This window comes from Salmo salar, chromosome 14 (assembly GCF_965601325.2).
Source record: "Salmo salar chromosome 14, fSalSal1, whole genome shotgun sequence".
In the NCBI taxonomy this organism is placed as follows: domain Eukaryota; kingdom Metazoa; phylum Chordata; class Actinopteri; order Salmoniformes; family Salmonidae; genus Salmo; species Salmo salar.
In genome coordinates this window covers 43,467,455-43,493,943 of record NC_138304.1, presented here as the reverse complement: position 1 = coordinate 43,493,943, position 26,489 = coordinate 43,467,455, and the positions used below count along the sequence as shown (strand labels likewise).

Sequence of the window (26,489 nt, the reverse complement as noted above, 5' to 3'; positions counted from 1 at the left end):
GTTTCTTCCATTTGCGAATAATCGATTGATTGCTTCTGTGGACAGGTGTCTTTTTTATACAGGTAACGAGCTGAGATTAGGAGCACTCCCTTTAAGAGTGTGCTCCTAATCTCAGCTCGTTACCTGTATAAAAGACACCTGGGAGCCAGAAATCTTTCTGATTGAGAGGGGGTCAAATACTTATTTGCCTCATTAAAATGCAAATCAATTTATAACATTTTTGACATGCGTTTTTCTGTATTATTTTGTTGTTATTCTGTCTCTCACTGTTCAAATAAACCTACCATTAAAATTATAGACTGATCATTTCTTTGTCAGTGGGCAAACTTACAAAATCAGCAGGGGATCAAATACTTTTTTCACTCACTGTATATACATATACATCTACATATATATGCATATACATATATATATATATACATCTACATATATATACATCTACATATATATAGATATATATACATCTACATATATATAGATATATATACATATACATCTACATATATATATATACATCTACATATATATACATATATATATACATATACATCTACAGTAGGCAGAGCGGAGTCAAAGGGCAACACACGTCATTAATACCAAACCTGCCACAATGCAATGCAGTATCCTCCTCCTTACTTCAGCACAGTCGTTTTTTCTGTCAATTACAGATTATAGTTTTGCTGTGGGGTTAGAGGCCAGCTACGTCACTGGAAAACCCCTCAGACACACTGCCAATAGCATGGTCCAAGTGATACATTGCGAATGATGAAGAACTGGACTGGACAAAGAAGTCTGCAGTGATAGATCAGACGTAGGAGAAATATTCAATATACTGTTGGAATATACTATTTAAAACCAGTGTGTTTCAGCATCACAGCCTTCATCATGAGGATAGCAACCGCCTCCTGCACAGTACGCTACTCCTGTAATATGTATCGCTATGGAACTGGGAGTCTAGTAAGAGACCAACCATATTTGTTTCCACGGATCTCTCTTCTTGCACCTATGAGTTTAAGACAATATTGTATTAACACAATATTAACAGGGCCACAAATGGAAACACAAACAGATAAAGATGAAAAGACATTCAGACAGGCTGACAGGCTGACAGTCAGACAGGCTGACAGGTTGACAGTCAGACAGGCTGACAGGTTGACAGGCTGACAGGTTGACAGGCTGACTGTCAGACAGGCTGACAGGCAGATAGGTTGACAGGCAGATATGATAACAGGTTGACAGTCAGACAGGCTGACAGGTTGACAGGCTGACAGGTTGACAGGCTGACTGTCAGACAGGCTGACAGGCAGATAGGTTGACAGGCAGATATGATAACAGGTTGACAGGCAGACAGGTTAACATGTTGACAGGCAGACAGGCAGACAGGTTGACTCATCAAAAGAAGCATAAACAGGGTTTTTATCCATCCATCTATCCCTCTTTTTCCACCCACCCACCCTCCCTCCCTCCCTCCCTCAGCAGCACAAATAAAACCATATTTTCAGTCCTCTAAACATATCCAATGAATTCACAACACTCTGTGTATGGAGCCTCCGTATGTATATTCCTGTATCTGTCTGCCCTGGCTTAGTCATTCAGAGAGAGAGATAAGAGGGAGATAGGTTGAGATAGAAAGAAAGAAAGAAAGAAAGAAAGAAAGAAAGAAAGAAAGAAAGAAAGAAAGAAAGAAAGAAAGAAGAAAGAAAGAAAGAAAGAAAGAAAGAAAGAAAGAAAGAAAGAAAGAAAGAAAGAAAGAAAGAAAGAAAGAAAGAAAGAAAGAAAGAAAGGTAGAGGGTGGATTAAAAGAGAAAGAAACAGAGACAAATGTGTCCACAAGTGCGTGGAGTGAGGTGAGTCTGTCCTTGGTTTGTCATCCTATAAGACATTGAAGCAGCCAGGCAGGATAGATGACTCAGTTCCTGTCTCACCCCAGCTTTATTGTGATGGCTTACTGCAGCAGGAATCTCAAGGACAGGCGTCTCACTCTGTTCACAAACACCTGCGTGGAAGGATAAGGCTTAAACTGTCACAGATTCCCCCGGTACTGCTGCTCATTCCCTTCTAGGCGTCACTGAACTGGATCATTACCACCAACCCACAGACTGTCTTCTCTCATTGCGCACAACTGGTTCCCATTCCCCCTGATTAGTATGTGTATATATGTGACCTCTGTTCTCCATTGTCCTTGTTGATTATTGTTCTCCATTGTCCTTGTTGATTATTGTTCTGAGTCCATTGGTTTTGTGAGTACCTGTGCTCTGTTGTATAGCCTTGCGTGTTACCGTGTTAGTGTGCACTTGTTATTACGGGTCTCGTCACGTGTATTTATTAGAAGTTTACACTTCGCTCTTTGTTTGGGTTACAGCCCTGTGTTATATATATATATATATATTATATATATATATATATATATATATATATATATATATATATATATATATGTTTGTTTTTGGGGCTTCGTCCCCATCATGTTCATGATGTACGCTATTTTGGGTAGTGAAATAAAATAAAAAAATTCAGCACCAGCTCCCACAACCCCACTACCTGCCTCCGTCCCATCTGAGCCGGTCCGCGGAATACCCCTGTCCCTCCCCAGAGCGCTTTGATGGTGCCCCAGCAAGATGTAAGGGATTCCTTCTGCAATGCGACCTGTACCTCGCTCGCTATGCCGAGGCTGTCTCCGGGAGAGACAGGGTTGCCACCGTCATCTCGGCACTGACCAGACGGGTCTTGGACTGGGGTGCCGCGGTCTGGGAGACGGGTGGATCCGAGGTCGAGTCCTACGAGCGCTTCACCCTCCTCTTCCGCTCGGTGTTTGATCATCCTGTGGAGGGCCAAGGGGAGGGTGAGTGCCTACTCCGACTACGCCAGGGATCTAGGACCGCCTTGGAGTTCGCCCTGGAGTTCCGGACTATCGTGGCCTCCACCGGATGGAACGAGTCGGCTTTGGTCACCGTTATCCGCAGCGGACTGCGGGAGGAGGTACAGATGGAGTTAGCCTGCCATGATGACAACCTGTCACTCGACCAGCTCATCAGCATGGCGATTCAGTTGGACAACCTCATGCGGTCCTGACAAAGACCTGCGCGGAATCCGGAGCCTATGGCTACACCTGCTCCATGGCCAGAGCCAATGGAGGTGGGCTCTGCACGTTTGCCCAAGGCAGTGCATTGGAGAAGGAAGAATCCGGGGAGGTGTCTCGCGGTGTCTGTCAACACCACTATGGTGGAAATTCCGGACCACACCCCTCAAGTGGATTTACCGGAGGAATACCAGGATCTGCATCAGGTTTTCTCTAAGAACCAGGCTACACACCTGCCTCCTCATCTCCCCTGGGACTGTGCCATTGACCTACTGTCTGATACAGCCCTCCCGAGAGGACACGTCTACCCCCTCTCTTATGCGGAGACCGAGGCCATGGAAACCTACGTACAGGAGAGCCTCCAGCAGGGTTTTATCCACTGCTCTACGTCACCAACCTCCTCAAGCTTCTTTTTTGTTAAGAAGAAAGATGGAGGACTGCGCCCCTGCATTGATTATCGAAGACTGAATAAAGCCACCGTTAAGTTCAGCTATCCTTTACCCATCATCCCAACCATCATTGAACAAATGCACGGGGTGCAGTACTTCACGAAACTGTACTTGAGGAGCGCCTACAATCTGGTGCGCATTCGTGCAGGCGACGAATGGAAAACGCCCTTTTCCAAAATCACGGGGCATTACGAGTATCTCGTAATGCTCTTTGGCCTGTCTAATGCTCATTCAGTCTTCCAGGCCTTTATTTACTAAGTGTTTCAGGACATGCTGGGAAGGGGCGTTGTGGTTTATATACAGTAGAGGATATTTTGGTCTATTCTGCTGACCGTGCCCAGCATGTCTCGTTGGTCAGGTCTATGCTGGGAAGACTGTTAGAGCATCATCTATATGTTAAACAATAAAGAAAAAAAATTCCAGCAGCCTTGTCCTTTTTGGGTTACCTCATATCCATGGAGGGAGTGGAGACAGAGGAGCAACGCGTCAGTGCAGTCAGGTCATGGCCCATCCCCAACTCCGTGAAAGCAGTCCATTTCCGGAGGTTCATCTGGGGCTGCAGCACTGTGGTCGCGCCTCTTACCTCCCTGCTGAGAGGAGGTCCCCAGAGGCTTCGTTGGATGGCGGAGGCGGAGCGGGCATTCGAGACACTGAAGGCATGCTTCACCACTGCTCCCCAACCAGACACTGGTTGGAGGGGCCCAAACACCTTATACTGGTGTGGACGGACCACCGCAACCTGGAGTACATCAGGGCAGCGAAGAGGCTACACCCGAGACAGGCCAGGTGGGCTCTATTCTTCACCAGGTTCCAATTCACGCTTCCTATAGGCCAGGCTCGAAGAATGTGAAGGCAGAGGCCCTGTCTCGCCTCTATGGCGCAGAGAGCCAAGGAGAGGAGACCTCCATCATCCCTTCATTCTGTATCATCACGCCAGTGGTGTGGGACGTGGACGCCGACATACGGCAGGCCTTGCATACGGAATCCGCACCTACACAGTACCCGGAGAACCGCGCCTACTTGCCCACAGGTGTGCGGGAACGACTCCTTACCTGGGCACACACGGTGCCGTTGTCGGGTCATCGTGAGATAGGCTGTACCATCGCCTGCCTGACTGAGAAGTACTGGTGGCCCACCTTGGCTTGGGACGTCCGGGTTATGTCTCTTCCTGCTCCATCTGTGCCCAGTCTAAGACACCCAGACACCTCCCTTATGGAAAGCTCCTTCACCTGCCGGTTCCACAATGACCCTGGTCTCACCTCTCGGTGTACTTTATCACTGACCTTCACCCTCCCAGGGGAACACCACCATTCTCATCGTTGTGGATCGGTTTTCCAAAGCTTGTCACCTCCTTCCTCTGCTTGGGCTCCCATCGGCCATCCAAACTGCGGAAGCTCTTTTTACGCACGTCTTCTGGTCAGTCTCATCTCTGGGTACCGTCCTCAAGAAAATGGGCAGGTGTTAGAGGGTCAATCAGGAAGTGGACAGGTTCCTGAGGTGTTACTGTCAGGACCGGCCGGGGAAGTGGGCAGATTTTCTACCTTGGACTGAGTACGCTCAGAATTCCTTTCGCCACTCCTTCACTCCTTTACAGTGCGTGTTGGGGTATCAGCCGGTCCTTGCACCTTGGCATCCGAGCCAGACCGAGGCCCCTGCGGTGGTTTCAGCGCGCTGAGATCTGGAACACCGCGCACACTCGTCTCCATCGGGCTGTGCGTCGGCACAAGGAACAGGCCGACCGCCACCGCAATGAGGCGCCTGTTTTCTCTCCAGGTGATTGGGTCTGGCTCTCCACCCGGGAACCTGTCCCTCCGCCTGCCATGGTGGAAGCTGAGCCAGCAGTTTGTTTGGCCATTTAAAGTCCTGAGGAGGGTTAATGAGGTGTGTACACTACTGGTGAAAAGTTTTAGAACACCTACTCATTCCAGGGTTTTTATTTATTTACAGTTGAAGTCGGAAGTTTACATACACTTAGGTTGGAGTCATTAAAACTATTTTTTTACCCACTCCACAAATTTCTTGTTAACAAACTATGGTTTTGGCAAGTCGGTTTGTACAACTACTTTGTGCATGACACAAGTAATTTTTCCAACAATTGTTTACAGACAGATTATTTCACTTATAATTCACTGTATCACAATTCCAGTGGGTCAGAAGTATACATGCACTAAGTTGACTGTGTCTTTAAACAGCTTGGAAAATTCCAGAAAATGATGTCATGGCTTTAGAAGCTTCTGATAGGGTAATTGACATCATTTGAATCAATTGGAGATGTACCTGTGGATGTATTTCAAGGCCTACTTTCAAACTCAGTGCCTCTTTGCTTGACATCATGGGAATTTCAAAAGAAATCAGCCAAGACCTCAGAAAAAAATGTGGACCTCCACAAGTCTGGTTCATCCTTGGGAGCAATTTCCAAACGCCTGAAGGTACCGCGTTCATCTGTTCAAACAATAGTACGCAAGTATAAACACCATGGGACCACGCAGTTGTCATACCGCTCAGGAAAGAGACACCGTCTCCTAGAGATGACTGTACTTTGGTACGAAAAGTGCAAATCAATCCCAGAACAACAGCAAAGGACCTTGTGAAGATGCTGGTGGAAACAGGTACAAAAGTATCTATATCCACACTAAAACGAGTCCTATATCGACATAACCAGAAAGGCAAGGAAGAAGCCACTGCTCCAAAACTGCCATAAAAAAGCAAGACTACAGTTTGCAACTGCACATGGGGACAAAGATCATACTTTTTGGAGAAATGTTCTCTGGTCTGATGAAACAAAAATAGAACTGTTTGGCCATAATGACCATCGTTATGTTTGGAGGAAAAAGGGGGATGCAAGTTGAAGAACACCATCCCAACTGTGAAGCACAGGGGTGATAGCATCATGTTGTGGGGGTGTTTTGCTGCAGGAGGGACTGGTGCACTTCACAAAATAGATGGCATCATGAGGAAGGAAAATGATGTGGATATATTGAAGCAACATCTCAAGACATCAGTCAGGAAGTTAAAGCTTTGTCGCAAATGGGTCTTCCAAATGGAGAATGACCCCAAGCATACTTCCAAAGTTGTGGCAAAATGGCTTAAGGACAACAAAGTCAAGGTATTGAAGTGGCCATCACAAAGCCCTGACCTCAATCCTATAGAAAATTTGTGGGCAGAACTGAAAAAGTGTGTGCAAGCAAGGAGGCTTACAAACCTGACTCAGTTACACCAGCTCTGTCAGGAGAAATGGGCCAAATTCACCCAACTTATTGTGGGAAGCTTGTGGAAGGCTACCCGAAACGTTTGACCCAAGTTAAACAATTTAAAGGCAATGCTACCAAATACTAATTAAGTGTATGTAAACTTCTGACCCACTGGGAATGTGATGAAAGAAATAAAAGCTGAAATAAATCATTCTCTGCTATTATTCTGACATTTCACATTCTTAAAATAAAGTGGTGATCCAAACTGACCTAAGACAAGGAATTTTTACTAGGATTAAATGTCAGGAATTGTGAAAAACTGAGTTTAAATGTACTTGGCTAAAGTGTATGTAAACCTCCGACTTCAACTGTATACTATTTTCTACATTGTAGAATAACAGTGAAGACATCAAAACTATGAAATAACACATATGGAATAATGTAGTAACCAAAAAAGTGTTAAACAAATTAAAATATATTTTATATTTGAGATTCTTCAAATAGCCTCCCTTTGCCTTGATGACAGCTTTGCACACTCTTGGCATTCTCTCAAACAGCTTCACCTGGAATGCATTTCAATTAACAGGTGTGCCTTGTTAAAAGTTAATTTGTGGAATTTCTTTCCTTCTTAATGCGTTTGAGCCAGTCAGTTGTGTTGTGACAAGGTAGGGGTGCTATACAGAAGAAAGTCCATATTATGGCAAGAACAGCGCAAATAAGCAAAGAGAAACGACAGTCGATCATTACTTTAAGACATGAAGTTCAGTCAATACAGAAAATTTCAAGAACTTTGAAAGTTTCTTCAAGTGCAAACGCAAAAACCACCAAGCGCTATGATGAAACTGGCTCTCATGAGGACCACCACAGGAATGGAAGACCCATAGTTACCTCTGCTGCAGAGGATAAGTTCATTAGAGTTACCAGCCTCAGAAATTGCAGCCCAAATAAATGCTTCACAGAGTTCAAGTAACAGACACATCTCAACATCAACTGCTCAGAGGAGATTATGTGAATCAGGCCTTCATGGTCGAATTGCTGCAAAGAAACCACTACTAAAGGACACCAATAACAAGAAAAAACTTGCTTGGGCCAAGAAACACGAGCAATGGATATTAGACCGTTGGAAATCTGTCCTTTGTTCTGGAGTCCAAATTGGAGATTTATGGTTCCAACCACCGTGTCTTGTGAGACGCAGAGTAGGTGAATGGATGATCTCCATGTGTGTTTTTCCCACCGTGAAGCATGGAGGTGGAGGTGTTATGTTGTGGGGGTGCTTTGCTGGTGACACTGTCAGTGATTTATTTACATTTCAAGGCACATTTAACCAGCATGGCTACCAAAGCATTCTGCAGTGATATGCCACCCCATCTGGTTTGGGCATAGTCCCACTATCATTTGTTTTTCAACAGGACAATAACCCAACACACCTCCAGGCTGTGTAAGGGCTATTTGACCAAGGAGTGTGAAGGAGGATTGCATCAGATGACCTGGCCTCCACAATCCCCCGACCTGAAACAAATTAAGATGGTTTGGGATGAGTCGGACCGCAGAGTGAAGGAAAAGCAGCCAACAAGTGCTCAGCATATGTGGGAACTCCTTCAAGACTGTTGGAAAAACATTCCAAGTGAAGCTGGTTGAGAGAATGCCAAGAGTGTGCAAAGCTGTCATCAAGGTAAAGGGTGGCTATTTGAAGAATCTCAAATATAAAATATATTTGTTTAACACTTTTTTGGTTACTACATGTGTTATTTCATAGTTTTGATGTCTTCACTATTATTCTACAATGTAGAAAATAGTAAAAAATTAAGAAAAACCATTGAATGAGTTGGTATTTTAAAACTTTTGACCAGAAGTGTACCGTTTGCAACTCCCTGCTGATTACCGCATTAACCCAACTTTCATGTGTCTCTCCTCAGGCCAGTGATGCCTGGTCCCCTTGCTGAGGCTGGACCCAGTGACGCCCCGCCTCTTCCTCTGGACTTCGAGCGAGGTCTGGCCTCCTTGGTCCGTGAGGTCCTGGATTCGAGGCGTCGGGCGGGGTGTCTTCAGTACCTCATTGACTGGGAGGGGTACGGCCCAGAGGATCGGTGCTTGGTTCCTGCGGTGGACATCCTGGACGCTTCACTGACCAGGGATTTACACTGTCGGCGCCATGACCAACCCACACCGCTTCCCAGAGGTCGTCCCCGTGTCCGGTGTCGTCCCCGAGTCCGGTGTCGTCCCACTGTGGTCGTCCCCGAGTCCGGTGTCGTCCCACTGTGGTCGTCCCCGAGTCCGGTGTCGTCCCGCTGCTGGTGCAGCGCGTCAGAGGGGCGGGTACTGTCACGGATTCCCCCGGGTACTGATGTTCATTCCGTTCACAAGCTCCCGAGGTTTACGTTACCGGCCTTCTAGGTGTCACTGAACTGGATCCTTACCACCAACCCCGGACTGTCTTCTCTCATTACTCACACCTGGTTCCCATTCCCCTTGATTAGTATGTCTATATATGTGCCCTCTGTTCTCCATTGTCCTTGTTGATTATTGTTCCATGTCCGTTGGTCTTGTGAGTACCTGTGCTCTGTTGTATCGGCTTGCGTGTTACCGTGTTAGTGTGCACTTGTTGTTACGGGTCTCGTCCCGTGTATTGTTATTACGGGTCTCGTCCCGTGTATTGTTATTACGGGTCTCGTCCCGTGTATTGTTGTTACGGGTCTCGTCCCGTGTATTTATTAGAGGTTTACATCTCGCTCTTTGTTTGGGTTACAGCCCTGTGTTTTATATGTGTTATATATATATATATATACGCTATTTTGGGTAGTGAAATAAAAAAAACTATTTTCGCATTCCTGCACCTGTTTCCAATCATTATACAACGTGACATAAACAGAGCACAGTGTTTATCAGTGGGGTGTTAGACAGCAAACAAGCAAGCAAACTCACACATACAGGCAAACACACACACACACAAACACACACACATGCTCAAACACGCACAGATTCACACACAGAGACAAACAAGCAAATTAAATACACACACACCTCAAACCCATTCATCCTTCTGTTTTTGCTAAATACCAATATTTTTCTGCCCTCTGCCCACGGTGTACACAGCAAGCAATCCTTTGACATGAGATATATATCCCAGCCAGGCCTGGGGTTGGAAAGTAATGACTTGCTGGAACTTTTGAGCCTGAGGGCAGGCCACTGAAGAGGGCACTGTTGTGAAAGAGGGCATATGAAGTGTACATCAGGCTACTCTGTTGATATGGGTATAGGCATTGATAATCTACCATTACCTTAGAAGCTCAGGTGAACCATTGACTAAGAATTCATAGAATTTAATGACCAACACACTCCCCCAGCAATCTCTCCATCTCTTTGTCTTTCTATCTTTCCTCCCCCTCTCTCTCTCTCTCTTTCCCTCTCAGAACAGATGTATTGTTGTTCACGCCTGACATTTTCTCCTCTCCACCTCCCACCTGTTTCACCCACACACTCTGGCTCTCTCCGCTGTATGTAGGCTCGCAGAATGAGCTGCTCATGAAAGGGAATCACTCTTTTTTTAAATCCCACTCTGATCTAGGTTCATCTCTCTTTCAACTTCATTAATCTCCCTGTTTTACATTTTATCCTTCAGCATCCTGTTGCAATTGAATTGAATTTGTTGGTTAGACTACAGGTCTATAAGGTATAATTTTATCATCCAAACTCTCTGTGTGATTTACTTTTCTTCAATATAGGCGTGTTGGGTTGTACTGTGTTATCGTCATGCCAATGTGTTCTTGTTTTGGTTAGAGAAAGAAAGAGACAGATAAAAGGAAAGAGGTAGAGAAGGGCAGAGGGTGGATTAAAAGAGAAAGAAAGAGAGAGGTGTACGTTATTGTATAGCTACCAAATTGCACTGCTTGCCAAGCATAATTGCCCCTTGCGGGACATATTAAGTACATGGTATTGAATCACATGTTCCAGAGATTCCGGTCTCTCTTGGTTAGACACCTTGTATCCTTGCATTACTTACTCTACTCCCATTAATAAATATCAGCTTTCTTGTGTATCTCCACACCACCATGACCCTGCAGTACCACTCTATACCCTGAGGCACAAACAGAACCGACAAAGGTCCACTACGAGAGACTTCTGCTCCATCATCTGTCATCTCTCTCTCTCTCAGCTGACTGGGTCTTTTCAGTCTGGCACTGCGGCATTTGGCGTTTGGATTAATATTACCTCATATAATATCTCATATGAAATCTTCCCCTGCACTGGCCATAGGAGGATGGAGGATATATTCTGGGCTTCTTGCTCAATGGTACGAATCCTTTCACCGGTTTCCTTTGTTTGTATTGTTTTTTAACTCGCCCCTTTAGCAGCAGGCTTGCTTTCAATTGGCTTCTGACTCGAGCCTTTTGAGCGGTTGTTTGGCGATTATTATTCAATGAGACTGAACTGAATGGATTAATTGATGTACTCAGCTGTGGTAGTGGAGCTCGGCGGCAATACAGACATGCAGATGGTATTGAAATGGAATTGAAAAATCCCCAGGTGTCGCGTCCTGACCAGTAAAAGGGGTTATTTGTTATTGTAGTTTGGTCAGGGCGTGGCAGGGGGTGTTTGTTTTGTGTGTTTCGGTGGTTTTGGTTTATGTTCTATGTTATCTATTTCTATGTGTTTATCTAGTTTTGTATTTCTATGTTGGGTTTTTGGCAATGACCTCCAATTAGAGGCAGCTGGTTGTCATTCGCTCTAATTGGAGGCCATATTTAGTTGGGTTTGTTTTCTCTTGTGTTTTGTGGGTTGTTGTTTCCAGTATAGTCTGAGCACCTTACTGGACTGTTTTCGTTGTGAGTTTATTTTGTTTAAGTGTTTTCTTTAATAAAGAAAGAAGATGAGCACTTTACCCGCTGCGTTTTGGTCCAATCCTTACGACCTCTATGACAGAACCACCCACCAAACAAGGACCAAGCAGCGGGGATTGGAGCACCGAAGAGAAAGATGGACGTGGGAGGCAGAACGACGTTTCTGGGAGAGGAAACTAAGGGAGCTAGATGAGGCCGAGAGGTATCCCCAAAAATAATTTGGGGGGTGGGGGGGGGGCACACGGGGAGTTTGGCAGAGTCAGGATGGAGACCTGAGCCAACTCCCCATGCTTATTATGGGGAGCGACGGATCAAGCAAGCACCTTGTTATGCGGAGATACGCACTGTGTCGCCCATACGCGTGCACAGTCCGGTGCGGTCAATAGGGTTCCGCAGCGTTGCCAGGCGAGAGTTAGCCGGCAGCCAGGGAGAAGTGCGACGGCGCAGGGCATCTGGCCACCAGTGCATCTCCTCGGTCCAGTTTACCCTGTTCCTGCTCCTCACACTAGCCCTGAGGTGCGTGTTACTAGGCTGGCGCCTCCAAAACCAGCCCCACGCATCAGGCCTCTAGTGCGCCTGCCCAGTCCAGTACGTCCTGTTCATGCTCCTCGCACTAGCCCTGAGGTGCGTGTCACTAGTCTGTCGCCCCCAAAGCCAGCCCCACGCATCAGGCCTCTAGTGCGCCTGCCCAGTCCAGTACGTCCTGTTCCTGCTCCTCGCACTAGCCCTGAGGTGCGTGTCACTAGTCTGGCGCCTCCAAAGCCAGCCCCACGCATCAGGCCTCTAGTGCGCCTGCCCAGTCCAGTACGTCCTGTTCCTGCTCCCCGCACTAGCCACGAGGTGCGTGTTACCAGTCTGGCGCCTCCAAAGCCAGCCCCACGCATCAGGCTTCCAGTGCGCCTGCCCAGTCCAGTACGTCCTGTTCCTGCTCCGCTCACTCACCCTCCAGTGCGCCTCCATAACCCGGTACAGCCAGTGCCTGCTGTGAGCACTCTGCCATTAGTACGTCCTGTTCCTGTTCCCCGCACTCATCCTCCAGTGCGCCTCCATAACCCGGTACAGCCAGTGCCTGCTGTGAGCACTCTGCCATTAGTACGTCCTGTTCCTGTTCCCCGCACTCATCCTCCAGTGCGCCTCCATAACCCGGTACAGCCAGTGCCTGCTGTGAGCACTCGGCCTCCAGCGACGCTCTCCAGTCTGCAGCCTTCAGCGACGCCCTCCAGTCTGCAGCCTCCAGCGACGCTCCTCAGCCCTGAGCCTCCAGCGACGCTCCCCAGCCCTGAGCCTCCAGCGACGCTCCCCAGCCCTGAGCCTCCAGCGACGCTCCCAAGCCCTGAGCCTCCAGCGACGCTCCCAAGCCCTGAGCCTCCAGCGACGCTCCTCAGCCCGGAGTCTCCAGCGACGCTCCCCAGCCCGGAGTCTCCAGCGACGCTCCCCAGCCCGGAGTCTCCAGCGACGCTCCCCAGCCCGGAGTCTCCAGCGACGCTCCCCAGCCCGGAGTCTCCAGCGACGCTCCCCAACCCGGAGTCTCCAGCGACGCTCCCCAGCCCGGAGTCTCCAGCGACGCTCCCCAGCCCGGAGTCTCCAGCGACGCTCCCCAGCCCGGAGTCTCCAGCGACGCTCCCCAGCCCGGAGTCTCCAGCGACGCTCCCCAGCCCGGAGTCTCCAGCGACGCTCCCCAGCCCGGAGTAAACAAGCGACACTCCCCAGCCCGGAGTCTACGGAACGGGAGCTACACCCAGAGCCAGAGCCACCTCCGTAGTGGGAGGATTGGGAGGGGGGGGTGTAGCACAGGGACCGTTGTTGACGGTGGTCCAGCGTCGTCCCAGTTAGGGTTTGGCCTGGGGGGGTGGGCTGTCATTTTAAATAAGAATTTGTTTTTAACTGACTTTCCTAGTTAAATTAAAAATAAATTAAAAATAATTAAATATAAATGGGTTTGTTATTTGCGGTAACTTCTTTGTTGTTCTAATATCCCAAACTGACATGTCAGTTTCAGTTTCACCAATGAAGGATTCTAGCTAATGAGAAGTGATCTTTCTGAGGTTGTAGAAGAAGGAGCTGAGGCGCCCTCTAATGTCTCAGAACTACTCCTACAAGTCAGAGTATATTCATCATATCAAGTTTCATCTGTGAGAAGGGACGTTTCTCTCAAAACACATTATTTCCCCTTATTTTTGCTAAACTCTCTTGACTCCCTTCTTCCAGAATGTGGGAAACACCAACCTACACCTACACCCCCTCTGTCCCTCCCATAGCCCTCCTGTATCCCTCCCGTATCCCTCTCCGTGACCCTCCCGTAGCTAGCAGGTTTTTAATGTTTTTGTCTCTGCAGAGATTGTGAGGGCGATGACCCATTTGATCAACAATGGCATGTCCATGTACTGGGGGACATCACGATGGTCTGCCATGGAGATTATGGTAAGTAGGCAAATTCTCTCACAACTTCCCAATACGTCAACTTCATATTCTCTTCAGCAGTGTGTAGACCTGCACGATCTGTCCACATAATTCACTGTAGCATGCTTGGGATATAAATGCTTTTGAAGTCTGACATTAGTGAGTAAACAAACATTATAGTGGTTGAAAAGGTGAATGAAGTCTGAAAAGTTCAGGTGCTGTCTTGTAATATCAATACTTTTGAAGATATGGAAGTTTGGTCTGACATTAACAAGAGAAGCTTGAAAAGGTGAACAGAGTCAGCATTGTTCTCACCTTGGTTCTGCCCCGCTCCCCTCTTCCCTTCTCCTCTCAATTGTTTTTCAGGAAGCGTACTCGGTTGCGCGGCAGTTTAACCTGATCCCTCCGGTGTGTGAGCAGGCTGAGTACCACTTCTTCCAGAGGGACAAGGTGGAGACACAGCTACCTGAGCTCTACCATAAGATAGGCAGGTGTAATAGTAACACCATCTCAGAAAGTCACTAGATTTTAGATTTGTCACACTTTGGGACTGCATTCAAGTGTCCTATAAACGCCATTGAAATGCACAACCAGGATCAGACTGGTAACAGACTGTGCAGTAGTAGTAGTTCACCCCAAAATTCAAAGTTTGTCAAAACTGGTCTAATGTCGAGCTGAGTCCATATTCCAAACTGCAAAAGGTAAACTCTTGATACCAGTACTTTTGTCCTTCAGTACCATGATAATCTGATGATTACCCTGCCTGTCATGTGACCTAACTCCCATGTGCCATTGCAGGTGTGGGTGTGGTCTCCTGGTCACCTCTAGCCTGTGGAATCATCACTGGGAAGTATGAGAATGGTATCCCAGAATGCTCCAGGGCCTCCATGAAGGTACTGCTCGTATCTGCTTGTCCCAACAACATCTGAGGGGATTTATGAATGTCAGCTTGGTCCTCAGGTGGTGTCTAAGACTGGTCTTCTTCCTCTCTTCCAGCCGTATGCCTGGTTAAAGGATAAGATAGTGAGCGAAGAAGGGAGGAAACAGCAGGCCAAGCTGAAGGAGCTCACTACCATCTCTGAGAAGCTGGGCTGCACTCTGCCACAATTAGCTATCGGTAAGATATCAGTAACACAAATGCTGAAAAGACAAAGTTGATGGTTTTCACGAAAAGCTTAGGCTCAAATTGCGTTTTTATTTTAGTAATAAGTTCTGGGGTTTTTTCAAGCGAGAAAGTGGCTTGTTTCCACTACTTTCGTGCCTGTAATTGATTTTGTTGATATATTGTACATGTATACCCCTGTGGCATCATTACATATGCTGGAAACTGTGTACCAAAGGCCTCACACATCACTGTAACCTTTACATGAGTGGGCTGGTCTTCCTTAACTCTTCGGAGATTAAATCATTGGTAGGTTTTATTTAGAAGGCCATATTGAGACGGCTCCCATTTTACTTGTGTAACTAAATTGTCCAGCAGACAAATTAAAACGCCTGCGTTCACTTGATTGTGCCTAAGGCCCGTACAGAAAAAAGCTTTCCAGTTCTCTGCCCCTTACTTCATTTTTTTTATTTATTTAACTGGGCAAGTCAGTTAGAATCCAATTATTATTTACAATGACGGCCTACCCCAGCCAAACCTTAACCCAGACAATGCTGGACCAATTGTGCACCGCCCAATGGGACTCCCAATCATGGCCAGTTGGAATCAAACCAGGGTCTGTAGCAATACCTCTAGCACTGAGATGCAGTGCCTTAGACAACTGCGCCACTAGGGAGCCCAATCACACGCATGGAACGAGCTTCAAAGGTTGCTGAAATTACAGGAGCTCGTCCCTATAATTTATTTTAAAGAAGGGTTACACACTATGATGCCAAATGAAATGGGGGGGCTGTCAATGTTTTGAACCCTAGTTGCACCACACTTTCCCACACCATCCTGCTGTTCAATGTGTAAATGTATATTTTTTAAACTGTAGCGCTTTGTGTTTTATGTTATAAATGTGTCTGCAACTTTGTGTGCTGCTATTTTGGCCAGGTATTGTAAAAGAGATTGTTCATCTCAATGAGACTAACCTGGTAAAATAAAGGTACCCCAAAAAATAGACAAATAACCATGCTGGATGTGGAAGATGACACTATGAGTAATGGAGGGACTACCTCCATAAGGGACTTGTCCAATAACAAACGTACATTTTCTTTTTCCATTGCAAAATGTTTTCCGTTGCATGCCCTAATGAACTCAACCCTGTTACCTCCCCTTCTCTCTCTCTGCAGCCTGGTGTCTGAGAAATGAAGGAGTGAGCTCAGTGCTGCTGGGAACATCCAACCCCATCCAGCTTGCAGAGAACCTGAGGGCCATGGAGGCAAGGAGCATCTCTCATATAGTTTACTTTTTTCATTAAGGGAAGAAGGACTCCCTTGAAGAATACATTTTAAGCTGTTTTAGGCCCAATGCAAAATCGACCCTGAGACTCTATGCCCACAGGAGGTTGGTGGCACCTTAATTGGGGAGAATGGGCTCATGTTAATGGCTGGAGCGGAATAGGTGGAATGATAACAAAAACATCAAACAAATCAAATCAAACTTTATTTGTCACATGCGCCGAATACAACAAGTGTAGACCTTACCGTGAAATGCTTACTTACAAGGCCTTAACCAACAGTAAAGTTCAAGAAGAGTTAAGAAAATATTTACCAAATAAACTAAAGTAAAACATAATTAAAAGTAACACAATAACATAACAATAACGAGGCTATATACAGGGGGTACCGGTACCGAGTCAGTGTGTGGGGGTACATGTTAGAGGTCATTTGTACATGTAGGTAGGGGTGAAGTGACTATGCATAGATAATAAACAGTGAGTAGCAGCAGTGTACAAAACTAATGGAGGGGGGGGGGGGGGTCAATATAATAGTCCGGTGGCCATTTGATTAATTGTTCAGCAGTCTTATGGCTTGGGGGTAGAAGCTGTTCAGGAGCCTTTTGGTCCTAGACTTGGCGCTCCGGTACCACTTGCCGTGCGGTAGCAGAGAAAACAGTCTATGACTTGGGTGACTGGAGTCTCTAACAATTTTAGGGGCTTTCCTCTGACACCGCCTATTATATAGGTCCTGGATGGCAGGAAGCTTGGCCCCAGTGATATACTGGGCCGTACGCACAACCCTCTGTAGCGCCTTACGGTCAGATGGCGAGTAGTTGCCATACCAGGCTGTGATGCAACTGGTCAGGATGCTCTCGATGGTGCAGCTGTAGAACCTTTTGAGGATCTGGAGATCCGTGCCAAATCTTTTCAGTCTCCTGAGGGGGGAAAGGTTTTGTCATGCCCTCTTCACAACTGTCTTGGTGTGTTTGGACCATGATAGATTGTTGGTGATGTGGACACCAAGGAACTTGAAACTCTCGACCCGCTCTACTACAGCCCCGTTGATATTAATGGGGGCCTGTTCGGCCCGCCCTTTCCTGTAGTCCACGATCAGCTCCTTTGTCTTGCTCACGTTGAGGGAGAGGTTGTTGTCCTGACACCACACTTCCAGTTCTCTGACATCCTCCCTACAGGCTGTCTCATCGTTGTCGGTGATCAGGCCTACCACTGTTGTGTCGTCAGCAAACTTAATGATGGTGTTGGAGTCGTGTTTGGCCACACAGTCGTGGGTGAACAGGGAGTACAGGTGTGGATTAAGTACACACCTATGAGGGGCCCCAGTTTTGAGGATCAGCATGGCAGACGTGTTGTTGCCTACCCTTACCACCTGGAGGCGGCCATCAGGAAGTCCAGGATCCAGTTTCAGAGGGAGGTGTTTAGTCTGAAGATCCTTAACTTAGTGGTTTCCAGGTGTTTGATGCCATTCCATTTTCTCCATTGCAAACATCATTATGAGCTGTCCTCCCCTCAGCAGCCTCTTGCGCCTATGCCCTATGTACGTGTGGAGACCTGAGCGGATTTGACAGGTGTACGCAATATGGTAGTAGCTCCACTTGCTCACTGATAAGCTAGGTGGAAGTTACACCATATGTCTTATACCTATCAAATCATCTTAGATGCAGTAGCCTCGTGAGCCTCCCTGATCTCGCTATTGTCATGACGTGGCCCTTTTGGGTGTATATCGTGGCTCCCCCCTCTCTCACTCTCTTTCCCACAACAGGTTTTACAGCGGTCATAAATTCTGCTTGTCGTCGATACCTGGAGGTGGTCTTGAGGAGGGCCGACCGGGCTCTCCTCCAGGTACGACGACAGCGGTTGACAAACATCTGGGCAGAAGGTATGCCAACCTTTTCTTCCTGTTCAGGGAAGAGTGGGGGCTGATACCCCAGGGAACACTCAAAAGGTGATAGACCCGTGGCAAAGCAGGAAAGGGTCTTGCGGGCGTATTCGACCCACACAAGCTGCTGGCTCCAGGTGGTGGGGATGGCAGAGACCAGGCAGCGCAGAGTAGTCTCTAGGTCCTGGTTGGCTCACTCCGACTGGCTGTTGGACTGGGGGTGGAACCCGGAGGACAGGCTGGCCGACGACCCAATGAGGTTCCAGAACGCCTTCCAGAACTTGGATGAGAACTGAGGACCCCGGTCGGAGACCATGTCTACTGGTAGACCATGGATCCGGAAGATGTGCTGCACCATGAGCTGGGCCGTCTCTTTGGCAGAGGGTAGTTTGGGGAGAGGAATAAAATGGGCGGCTTTGGAAAACCGATCCACCACGGTCAGGATGGCGGTGTTACCATCAGACGGGGAAGACCCGTGACAAGGTCCAGTGAGATGTGAGACCAAGGACGGTGAGGGACTGGCAGAGGTTGGAGGAGACCAGCCGGAGCTTGCCGCGAAGTCTTGTTCTGTGCACAAACCGTGCAAGGGGCGACGAATGCGGACACGTGAGGGACCATGGTAGGCCACCAAAAGCATTGTCGCACAAAAGCCAGGGTCCGACAGGAGCCCGGGTGGCAGGCAAGCCTGGAGGAGTGGGCCCACTCCACGATCACGGAGTGGACGGCGTCAGGAATGAACATCCGGTTATCAGGGCCCCCACCAGTGTTCGGCTGGGAACGCTGCGCCTCATGGACCTGCTTCCCTATTCCCCAGCTGAGTGCCGTCGGCAGGCACGAAGTAGGAAGAATGGTCTCGGGTTCCTGGGTAGTAGCCGGGGGGCTATAGCGGCATGACAGCGCATCCGGCTTGACATTCTTGGATCCCGGCCGGTACGAGAGGGAGAAGTTGAACCGTGTGAACAGCAGGGCCCATTTAGCTTGCCTGGAATTGAGGCGCTTGGCAGTGTGGAGATACAGTTAGATTAACAAGAATGTATGCTTTCTGCCAGTATCAGATATGTCTATGTCCTGGGAAATACGCTTGTTACTTACAACCTCATGCTAATCGCATTAGCCTACGTTAGCTCAACCGTCCCGTGGAAGGGACACCGATCCTGAAGAAGTTTTTATCGAACAGGGGCAGGCAAAAGGCAGGTCAAGGGCAGGCAGAGGTCAGTAATCCAGAAAGGTGGGGCAAAGGTACAGGATGGCAGGCAGGCTCAGGGTCAGGGCAGGCAGAATGGTCAACACTGGGAAAACTAGGAAACAGGAACACTCGAGAGACAGGAGCAGAGGGAAAAACGCTGGTAGGCTCGACAAAACAAAACGAACTGGCAACCGACAAACAGAGAACACAGGTATAAATACACAGGGGATAATGGGGAAAATGGCAATCACAAAGACAGGTGAAACAGATCAGGGTGTGACAATAGGAATATTTTTGAAAAGATGAAATGTGATGTTAGCCGTCTAAATGAGAGTATGGGTTTTCATATAAAGTTTTAACTAGTCAGCGACCACACCCCGTGAGTACAGACATTACATTTTTTTTATTCAACCTTTATTTAACTAGGCAAGTCAGTTAAGAACAAATTCTTATTTACAATGATGGCCTAGGAACAGTGGGTTAACTGCCTTGTTCAGGGGCAGAACGACAGATTGTTACCTTGTCAGCTCAGGGATTTTATCTAGCAACCTTTCGGTTACTGGGCCAACGCTCTAACCATTTACATCAGTGTCATGGAACGTCCCCTTTTCTACTAAGTATAAAACCCACTTTTGACAAAATTAGATCAGAAAACATGAAGCGGTAGCTACATGTTGAAATGGTTGGCAAATTAAACTAGAGTCAAGATAACGCCAGGACGATGTCCCCCCGTTGGAATGGCTATCACTCTATAGACCAAAACATGCCAGGTGAAGCTGGTGTGTGAAGTGGTTCAAACTACAACTCTACCAAAGCACAAGACCAGAGAACATGGAGGTCATTCCCATGCTGAAATGGTGAAGAAATCTCCAAAATAAAAACCAATTATTCAGGCTGCAGCTGTTTAAATACTTTAGTCTGGTAAATGCATCCGATTTAAGAACATTTCTGAATGGTACTCTGAAGTATCCAGTATAACAACTACAACGGACTTTGATCTCTGGTGGACAAACCAGAGGCTTTCTGTCGACTGACTATCCAGCAGACAGACCGGTGATCAGAGAGGGACAACAAAGGCATACAGATGAAAATATGTAAATTGCAATTTATTTTCAAATGAGGGGCTGTTCATGTTAAAAGTATTAGCATTTCATAAGTGTAGTTATCAACTGTTTCCCGCTCTCGAACTGTCCCCACTTAATTTCCTTTGTCTACCAAGCCATCATATCAGCTTAGCCCACTAGGGACTTTTCTATCATGTCAGTAACCAATGTATGACCTATGTGTGTGTGTGTGTTTATGTAATTCTGTAATTGATTAAGTTAGTTAGTAAATAAATAATTAAGCCAATTTGTATATCTCTGACTCATGATCTATGTTAGGGTTTGTGCAGATATCCAAGGGTTTGCGACATTCAGAATATGCCTGATGAGGTCATAATACATTAATAAGTGAGTGTAATCGATAAAATATGAACATATCTGAAGAGTTATATTCGTGAAATAAACACTCTTTAAACATTTTCCCGTGGTGCCCCGGCTTCCTAGTTAATTAAAGGTACATGATTAGTTTAATCACGTAAATAAATGACAGAGAATTGATTTGATAAATGAACAGTCTTCACATTTAATGATAGTCAACGCTATGACACTATCATCCACAGATCAGGCTGGCTGGCGAGGCTAAGGGTGCAAGGTTTAGGGTTCAATTTGGGATACTGACATCTATTTCTCAGCACTCATACTGCTCCCCTTCTCTAGTCTATGCCTACACTGTTTATTTACAATTATGGATGCCTATTGTGGTGTAGTTACGAACTACTACTACCAACATAACAACTGACTGAATCAATGGTATTGTTTCTCTTCTTCATGTATTCTAGGTCATTCCAAAGATGACAGCAGTCATTGCCACAGAGATTGACCACGTCTTGGGAAACCAACCCCACAGGAAGAAGGACTTCCAACAAGCACATTAGGATGGAGCCATTCTACAGGACTGTGACTAATCTGGACCAGCTCTCATCAGTGGCACCTCCAGTCAGTGGCACCTCCAGCCATTGTGTGCCCAACCCTGTTTGTGTGTGTGTATGTGTGTTCTACGCAGTTCCTCGTCCTGCCACGTCCAAATAAAGATAAACCAGTACTCAGTGTCGTTAACTAGGAGCTCTGCTTGACAAAGCATGCATGCCACACAGCTCCTCCACTCCACTTCAGTGCAGCTCAAACCTGCTGAACTAATCAGCCGTTATCAAGATAGCAATCAAGTCAGACTAAGATCACCTGAATCAGTTGAGGCTGCTGAGGGAAGAACGGCTCATAGTAATGGCTGAAATAGACTGTAATGGATAGAATAGAATTGTATCAAACACATGAAAACCATGTTTTTGATACCATTCCATTTACTCCATTCCAGCCATTATTATGAGCCGTTCTCCCCTCACCAGCCTCCGCTGAATCTGATGTGCAAATCCCTTATGGTACACCCAGCTGTCCCGCATTCTGTGTAGAAGCCTTTGTAGGCTAAACGGGACATTCACGAGGACAAACTCTTGGACAGAGGACTGTGTTCCTGTCCTCAAAGTGATACACATTGACAAATGATCTGTCCATGAGGGTCAGTGCTGGCTGAGCCCCTCCTATCCAACAACCTGAGTGCTTACCTAACCCTGCATTGTTGTAGTGATAATTAACTGTTTCGATACATGCTGACATCTTGTGGTTTTTAACTTTTGTTTTCCCATCGTGATGCTAAAATACCAACAGAGTTGTGTTGGATTGAATATTTCAAAACGACATGTGTAATGACTGTTAACTGATTATATATATTTTTGTCAATAAATGCAGAAGAACACAGTATTATTATGATAGTACTTTCATAGTATCTCCCCATTTCTCTCTAACAATGCATTGTCTCTTCTGCTAACAGATATTGCAGGCATGTACATATGTCTACTGTTGGTGTAAGCAGCATTACTGGATGCTATCTAGTGCCCTCATTGCACATACCGATATATTTTCATTTTATCCAAGTTAAACTGATGTATATGATGTATATTCTACCCTTTGTCATTGCACCTGGGCTAAAACTGAATACAATGTCTGTTCAAATGTAAAATGGTATAATGAAATGATGTTAGAGGTTGAGAGTTCAGTCAAGACTCCTTAATTATTTGATGTAGTTGTTGTTAATTTGTACATACTGTATATAAATAAATATCCAGTGTGAACGATGGTATTCTCTGTGTAGAAACACCTCATATCTAGAAGTATTGCAAATATGTAGTTTAAAAAAGTAAGGCATAGACAAGGCTCCAATACGAAGAAACATACACATTTGTGAAATGAATAGTCAGGATAGAATTGATGACGTCATTGGAAAACTGTCCCTCTAAAGTTGTGGATGTAGCCTACCAATTTCATTATGTAGCTTTTTCCAGCAGAATGTGAAAACAAAAACATTTCTAGATTCTTCTATTTGAAAACCAAGTACAGTGGCTTGTGAAAGTATTCAACCCCATGGCATTTTCCCTATTTTGTTGCCTTACAATCTGGAATTAAAATTGATTTTTGGGGGGTTTGTATCGTTTGATTTACACAACATGTCTACCACTTTGAAGATGGAAAATATTTTTTATTGTGAAACAAACAAGAAATAAAAAAAAACAGAAAACTTGAGCATGCATAACTATTCACCCCCCCCCCTCCCCAAAGTCAATACTTTGTAGAGCCACCTTTTGCAGCAATTACAGCTGCAAGTCTCTTGGGGTATGTCTCTATAAGCTTGACACATCTAGCCACTGGGATTTTTGCCCATTCTTCAAGGCAAAACTGCTCCAGCTCCTTCAAGTTGGATGGGTTCCGCTGGTGTACAGCAATCTTTAAGTCATACCACAGATTATCAATTGGATTGAGGTCTGGGCTTTGACTAGGCCATTCCAAGACATTTAAATGTTTCCCCTTAAACCACACGAGTGTTGCTTTAGCAGTATGCTTAGGGTCACTTTCCTGCTGGAAGGTGAATCTCCATCCCAGTCTCAAATCTCTGGAAGACTGAAACAGGTTTCCCTCAAGAATTCCCCTGTATTTAGCACCATCCATCATTCCTTCAATTCTGACCAGTTTCCCAGTCCCTGCCAATGAAAAACATCCCCACAGCATGATGCTGCCACCACCATGTTTCACTGTGGGGATGATGTTCTCGGGGTGATGAGAGGTGTTGGGTTTTCAACAGACATAGCGTTTTCCTTGATGGCCAAAAAGCTAAATTTTAGTCTCATCTGACCAGAGTACCTTCTTCCATATGTTTGGTGAGTCTCCCACATGCCTTTTGGCGAACACCAAACGAGTTTGCTTACTTTTTTCTTTAAGTAATGGCTTTTTTTCTGGCCACTCTTCCATAAATCTCAGCTCTGTGGAGTGTACGGCTTAAAGTGGTCCTATGGACAGATACTCCAATCTCTGCTGTGGAGCTTTGCAGCTCCTTCAGGGTTATCTTTGGTCTCTTTGTTGTCTCTCTGATTAATGCCCTCCTTGCCTGGTCCATGAGTTTTGGTGGGCGGCCCTCTCTTGGCAGGTTTGTTGTGGTGCCATATTCTTTCCATTTTTTAATAATGGATTTAATAGTGCTCCGTGGGATGTTCAAAGTTTTGGATATTTTTTTATAGCCCAACCCTGATCTGTACTTCTCCACAACTTTGTCCATGACCTGTTTGGAGAGCTTCTTGGTCTTCATGGTGCCCCTTGCTTAGTAGTGTTGCACACTCTGGTGCCTTTCAGAACAGGTGTATATATACTGAGATCATGTGACACTTAGATTGCACACAGGTGGACTTTATTTATCTAATTATGTGACTTCTGAAGGTAATTGGTTGCGCCTGATCTTATTTAGGGGCTTCATAACAAAGGTGATGAATATATATGCACGCACCAATTTAAAGTTTTTATTTTGGGGAATTTTTTTAAGCAAGTAATTTTTTTCATTTCACTTCACCAATTTGGACTATTTTGTGTATGTCCATTACATGAAATCCAAATAAAAATACATTTAAATTACAGGTTGTAATGCAACAAAATAGGAAAAACGCCAAGGGGGATAATACTTTTGCAAGGCATTGTATAAGTAGACCCATCTTTGGATGCACCCTCCGTTACCTCCGGCAAAACCCTATCCCTCTCCTCCACTTGTGTCAATAGAAAACATTGGGTGGATTCCATTATGCTGAGCCGCAGGGCACTGGTTCGTGACTGGGCAAAAGTGGTGAGGGAGGAACACCCTTCTCAAATGGAACAGTAATCTGCGCCGCTCTGTCATGTTATCCACAAGGCGGCATGGTGCATCGTCTAGAAACATACAACATCTCTTTTCTATCAAATAAACGTTTGAATTTTCTAACTAGTTTTCATTGGGAAGTCAGATAAAGCATTTTTTTAAAGCAATCACTTCTGCACGTGAAAACACAGAATCCTACTCGTTACTCCACGTGCTTATTTATGTCACTTTTGTTTTGAGCCGACTTCACCATGGGCTTTGAACGGGGCACCTGACTCACGACCCGGAGGCAGCCCGGTTCCAAAAGAAATGCAACCTTCATCTACTGAGTACAGATCTTCGTCTCCTGAGTACATACCTTCTTATTCTCCTGAGTATGAACAAAGTAAACTTACCTATAGGTCTACTTGCTCTCTTGAGAACCTTGAGGATCTCGAAATGGAGTCATCGGCAGTCGTGAGCTCTCTGAAGTTGAGCCAGACAAGGATGAAGTGAGTCTACTTGTGGCGAGAGGTGTAGTGGAGACTTCCAACATTTTCCCTAAGAATCCTCCGGAGATGAATTTGGACGGTAGGAGTGACATGTTTGGAAAGAGTAGATTCCTTCTTTTTGGCCGACCCATACGTTGTGTCAAGCTGGATAAAGGACACACTTGGAATGGTTCAATCTTTGAAAGTTTCGAGAAGTGGAATTATTTAGATTTTTGTGCATCCTCCACCCAGAGGAAGCGAGCGCGTTGCGTCACGCGTCTCGGGCCTCAACCTGTACCGTGCTTTGCTTTCCGGAGCAGGGCACCGCTCAAAGGGGTGATCAGTGGGGTAGTGTTGAATGTAGAGGTGGATCAAATATAAAATAATATTCCTAGTGTTTGTGATGCCAGCCATTTGGTGAGATGTAGACCCTGTGGCAATGCCGAGACTGAGAATACCCTGTCTGTCTTGTTGAGCTTTTACACAGAGTTTCTACCTGATATGGCCAGGTTAGGTTATATTTGCTATTCTGCGAGGGCCTATGTTCCGAACCCGCTATGGTGCTTTAGGTGTCAAGGATTCAGACATGTTGCAGCAGTGTGTAGAAGGGAGATCCCACGATGTGAGAATTATGCAGGAGGGCATATGTCAACTGTGGGGGCGCCCATGCAGCTGGGGATACGAAGTGCCCTGTGAGAGAGAGACATGATGAGATTGCCAGAGTTGGAGTGGGGCAAAAAGTGTCCTATCCTGAGGTAGTGAAGAGAGGATAGCCCAAGGGTGAGTGATTCGACTGGGATCCCCCCAGTGAGTAGGCCTGAAGAGAGAGATCCAAAGCAGATGAGTTTTAGTAAGGTTAGATTTCTTGCGTTTATAGCGATGGTGATTAATTGCACTGCACTGATGGAGTGGAAATCACAGAAGATAGATGTGATAGCAGATAAATATTTAGGTGTGAGAGATTTTTAGTGCAGAATGGCTACAGGAAGTTTTGAAAGAAGGGGTTCCATCCTCCCAGGCCGATGGCTTGGTGTAGGATCGTTCAGGGCCAAAGTAGTAGTATGGAAGGGTGGGTTTTTGAGGATAGTGTATAAGTGCAGGGTTAGATGATGGTGCAATTTAAGATTTTCCCATTACCCTTTTCCATTTTTGTTGACCAAAATGTGCAATTCGCACTCCGACCTGAGAAAGGCAGCAATATGCAACACAGCGTCTAGTCTGCCGGAAATTCACACGGAGAAGAAGAAAAAAACAGCCCTCCCATCGACTCCTCCCATGAGCATCACTTATTGGATAATTGCCCTGAACGACTTTGAATAATAGTTCTCTGATTGGCTGTTCA

General features: G+C 46.1%; 1 protein-coding gene across 1 annotated transcript in view; it reads left to right on the top strand.

Moving 5' to 3' along the window:
• Positions 1 to 22,982, top strand: part of kcnab1b (potassium voltage-gated channel subfamily A regulatory beta subunit 1b) — an 83,071-nt gene extending 60,089 nt beyond the window's left edge. The window contains exons 9-14 of the mRNA XM_045694379.2: positions 13,893 to 13,978; positions 14,324 to 14,444; positions 14,756 to 14,850; positions 14,954 to 15,074; positions 16,235 to 16,323; positions 21,289 to 22,982. Of these exons, the coding sequence (XP_045550335.1) occupies positions 13,893 to 13,978; positions 14,324 to 14,444; positions 14,756 to 14,850; positions 14,954 to 15,074; positions 16,235 to 16,323; positions 21,289 to 21,384 (608 nt within the window). The 3' untranslated portion in view covers positions 21,385 to 22,982. The remainder of the gene's footprint in view (positions 1 to 13,892; positions 13,979 to 14,323; positions 14,445 to 14,755; positions 14,851 to 14,953; positions 15,075 to 16,234; positions 16,324 to 21,288) is intronic.
• The last annotated feature ends 3,507 nt before the right edge of the window (positions 22,983 to 26,489 follow it).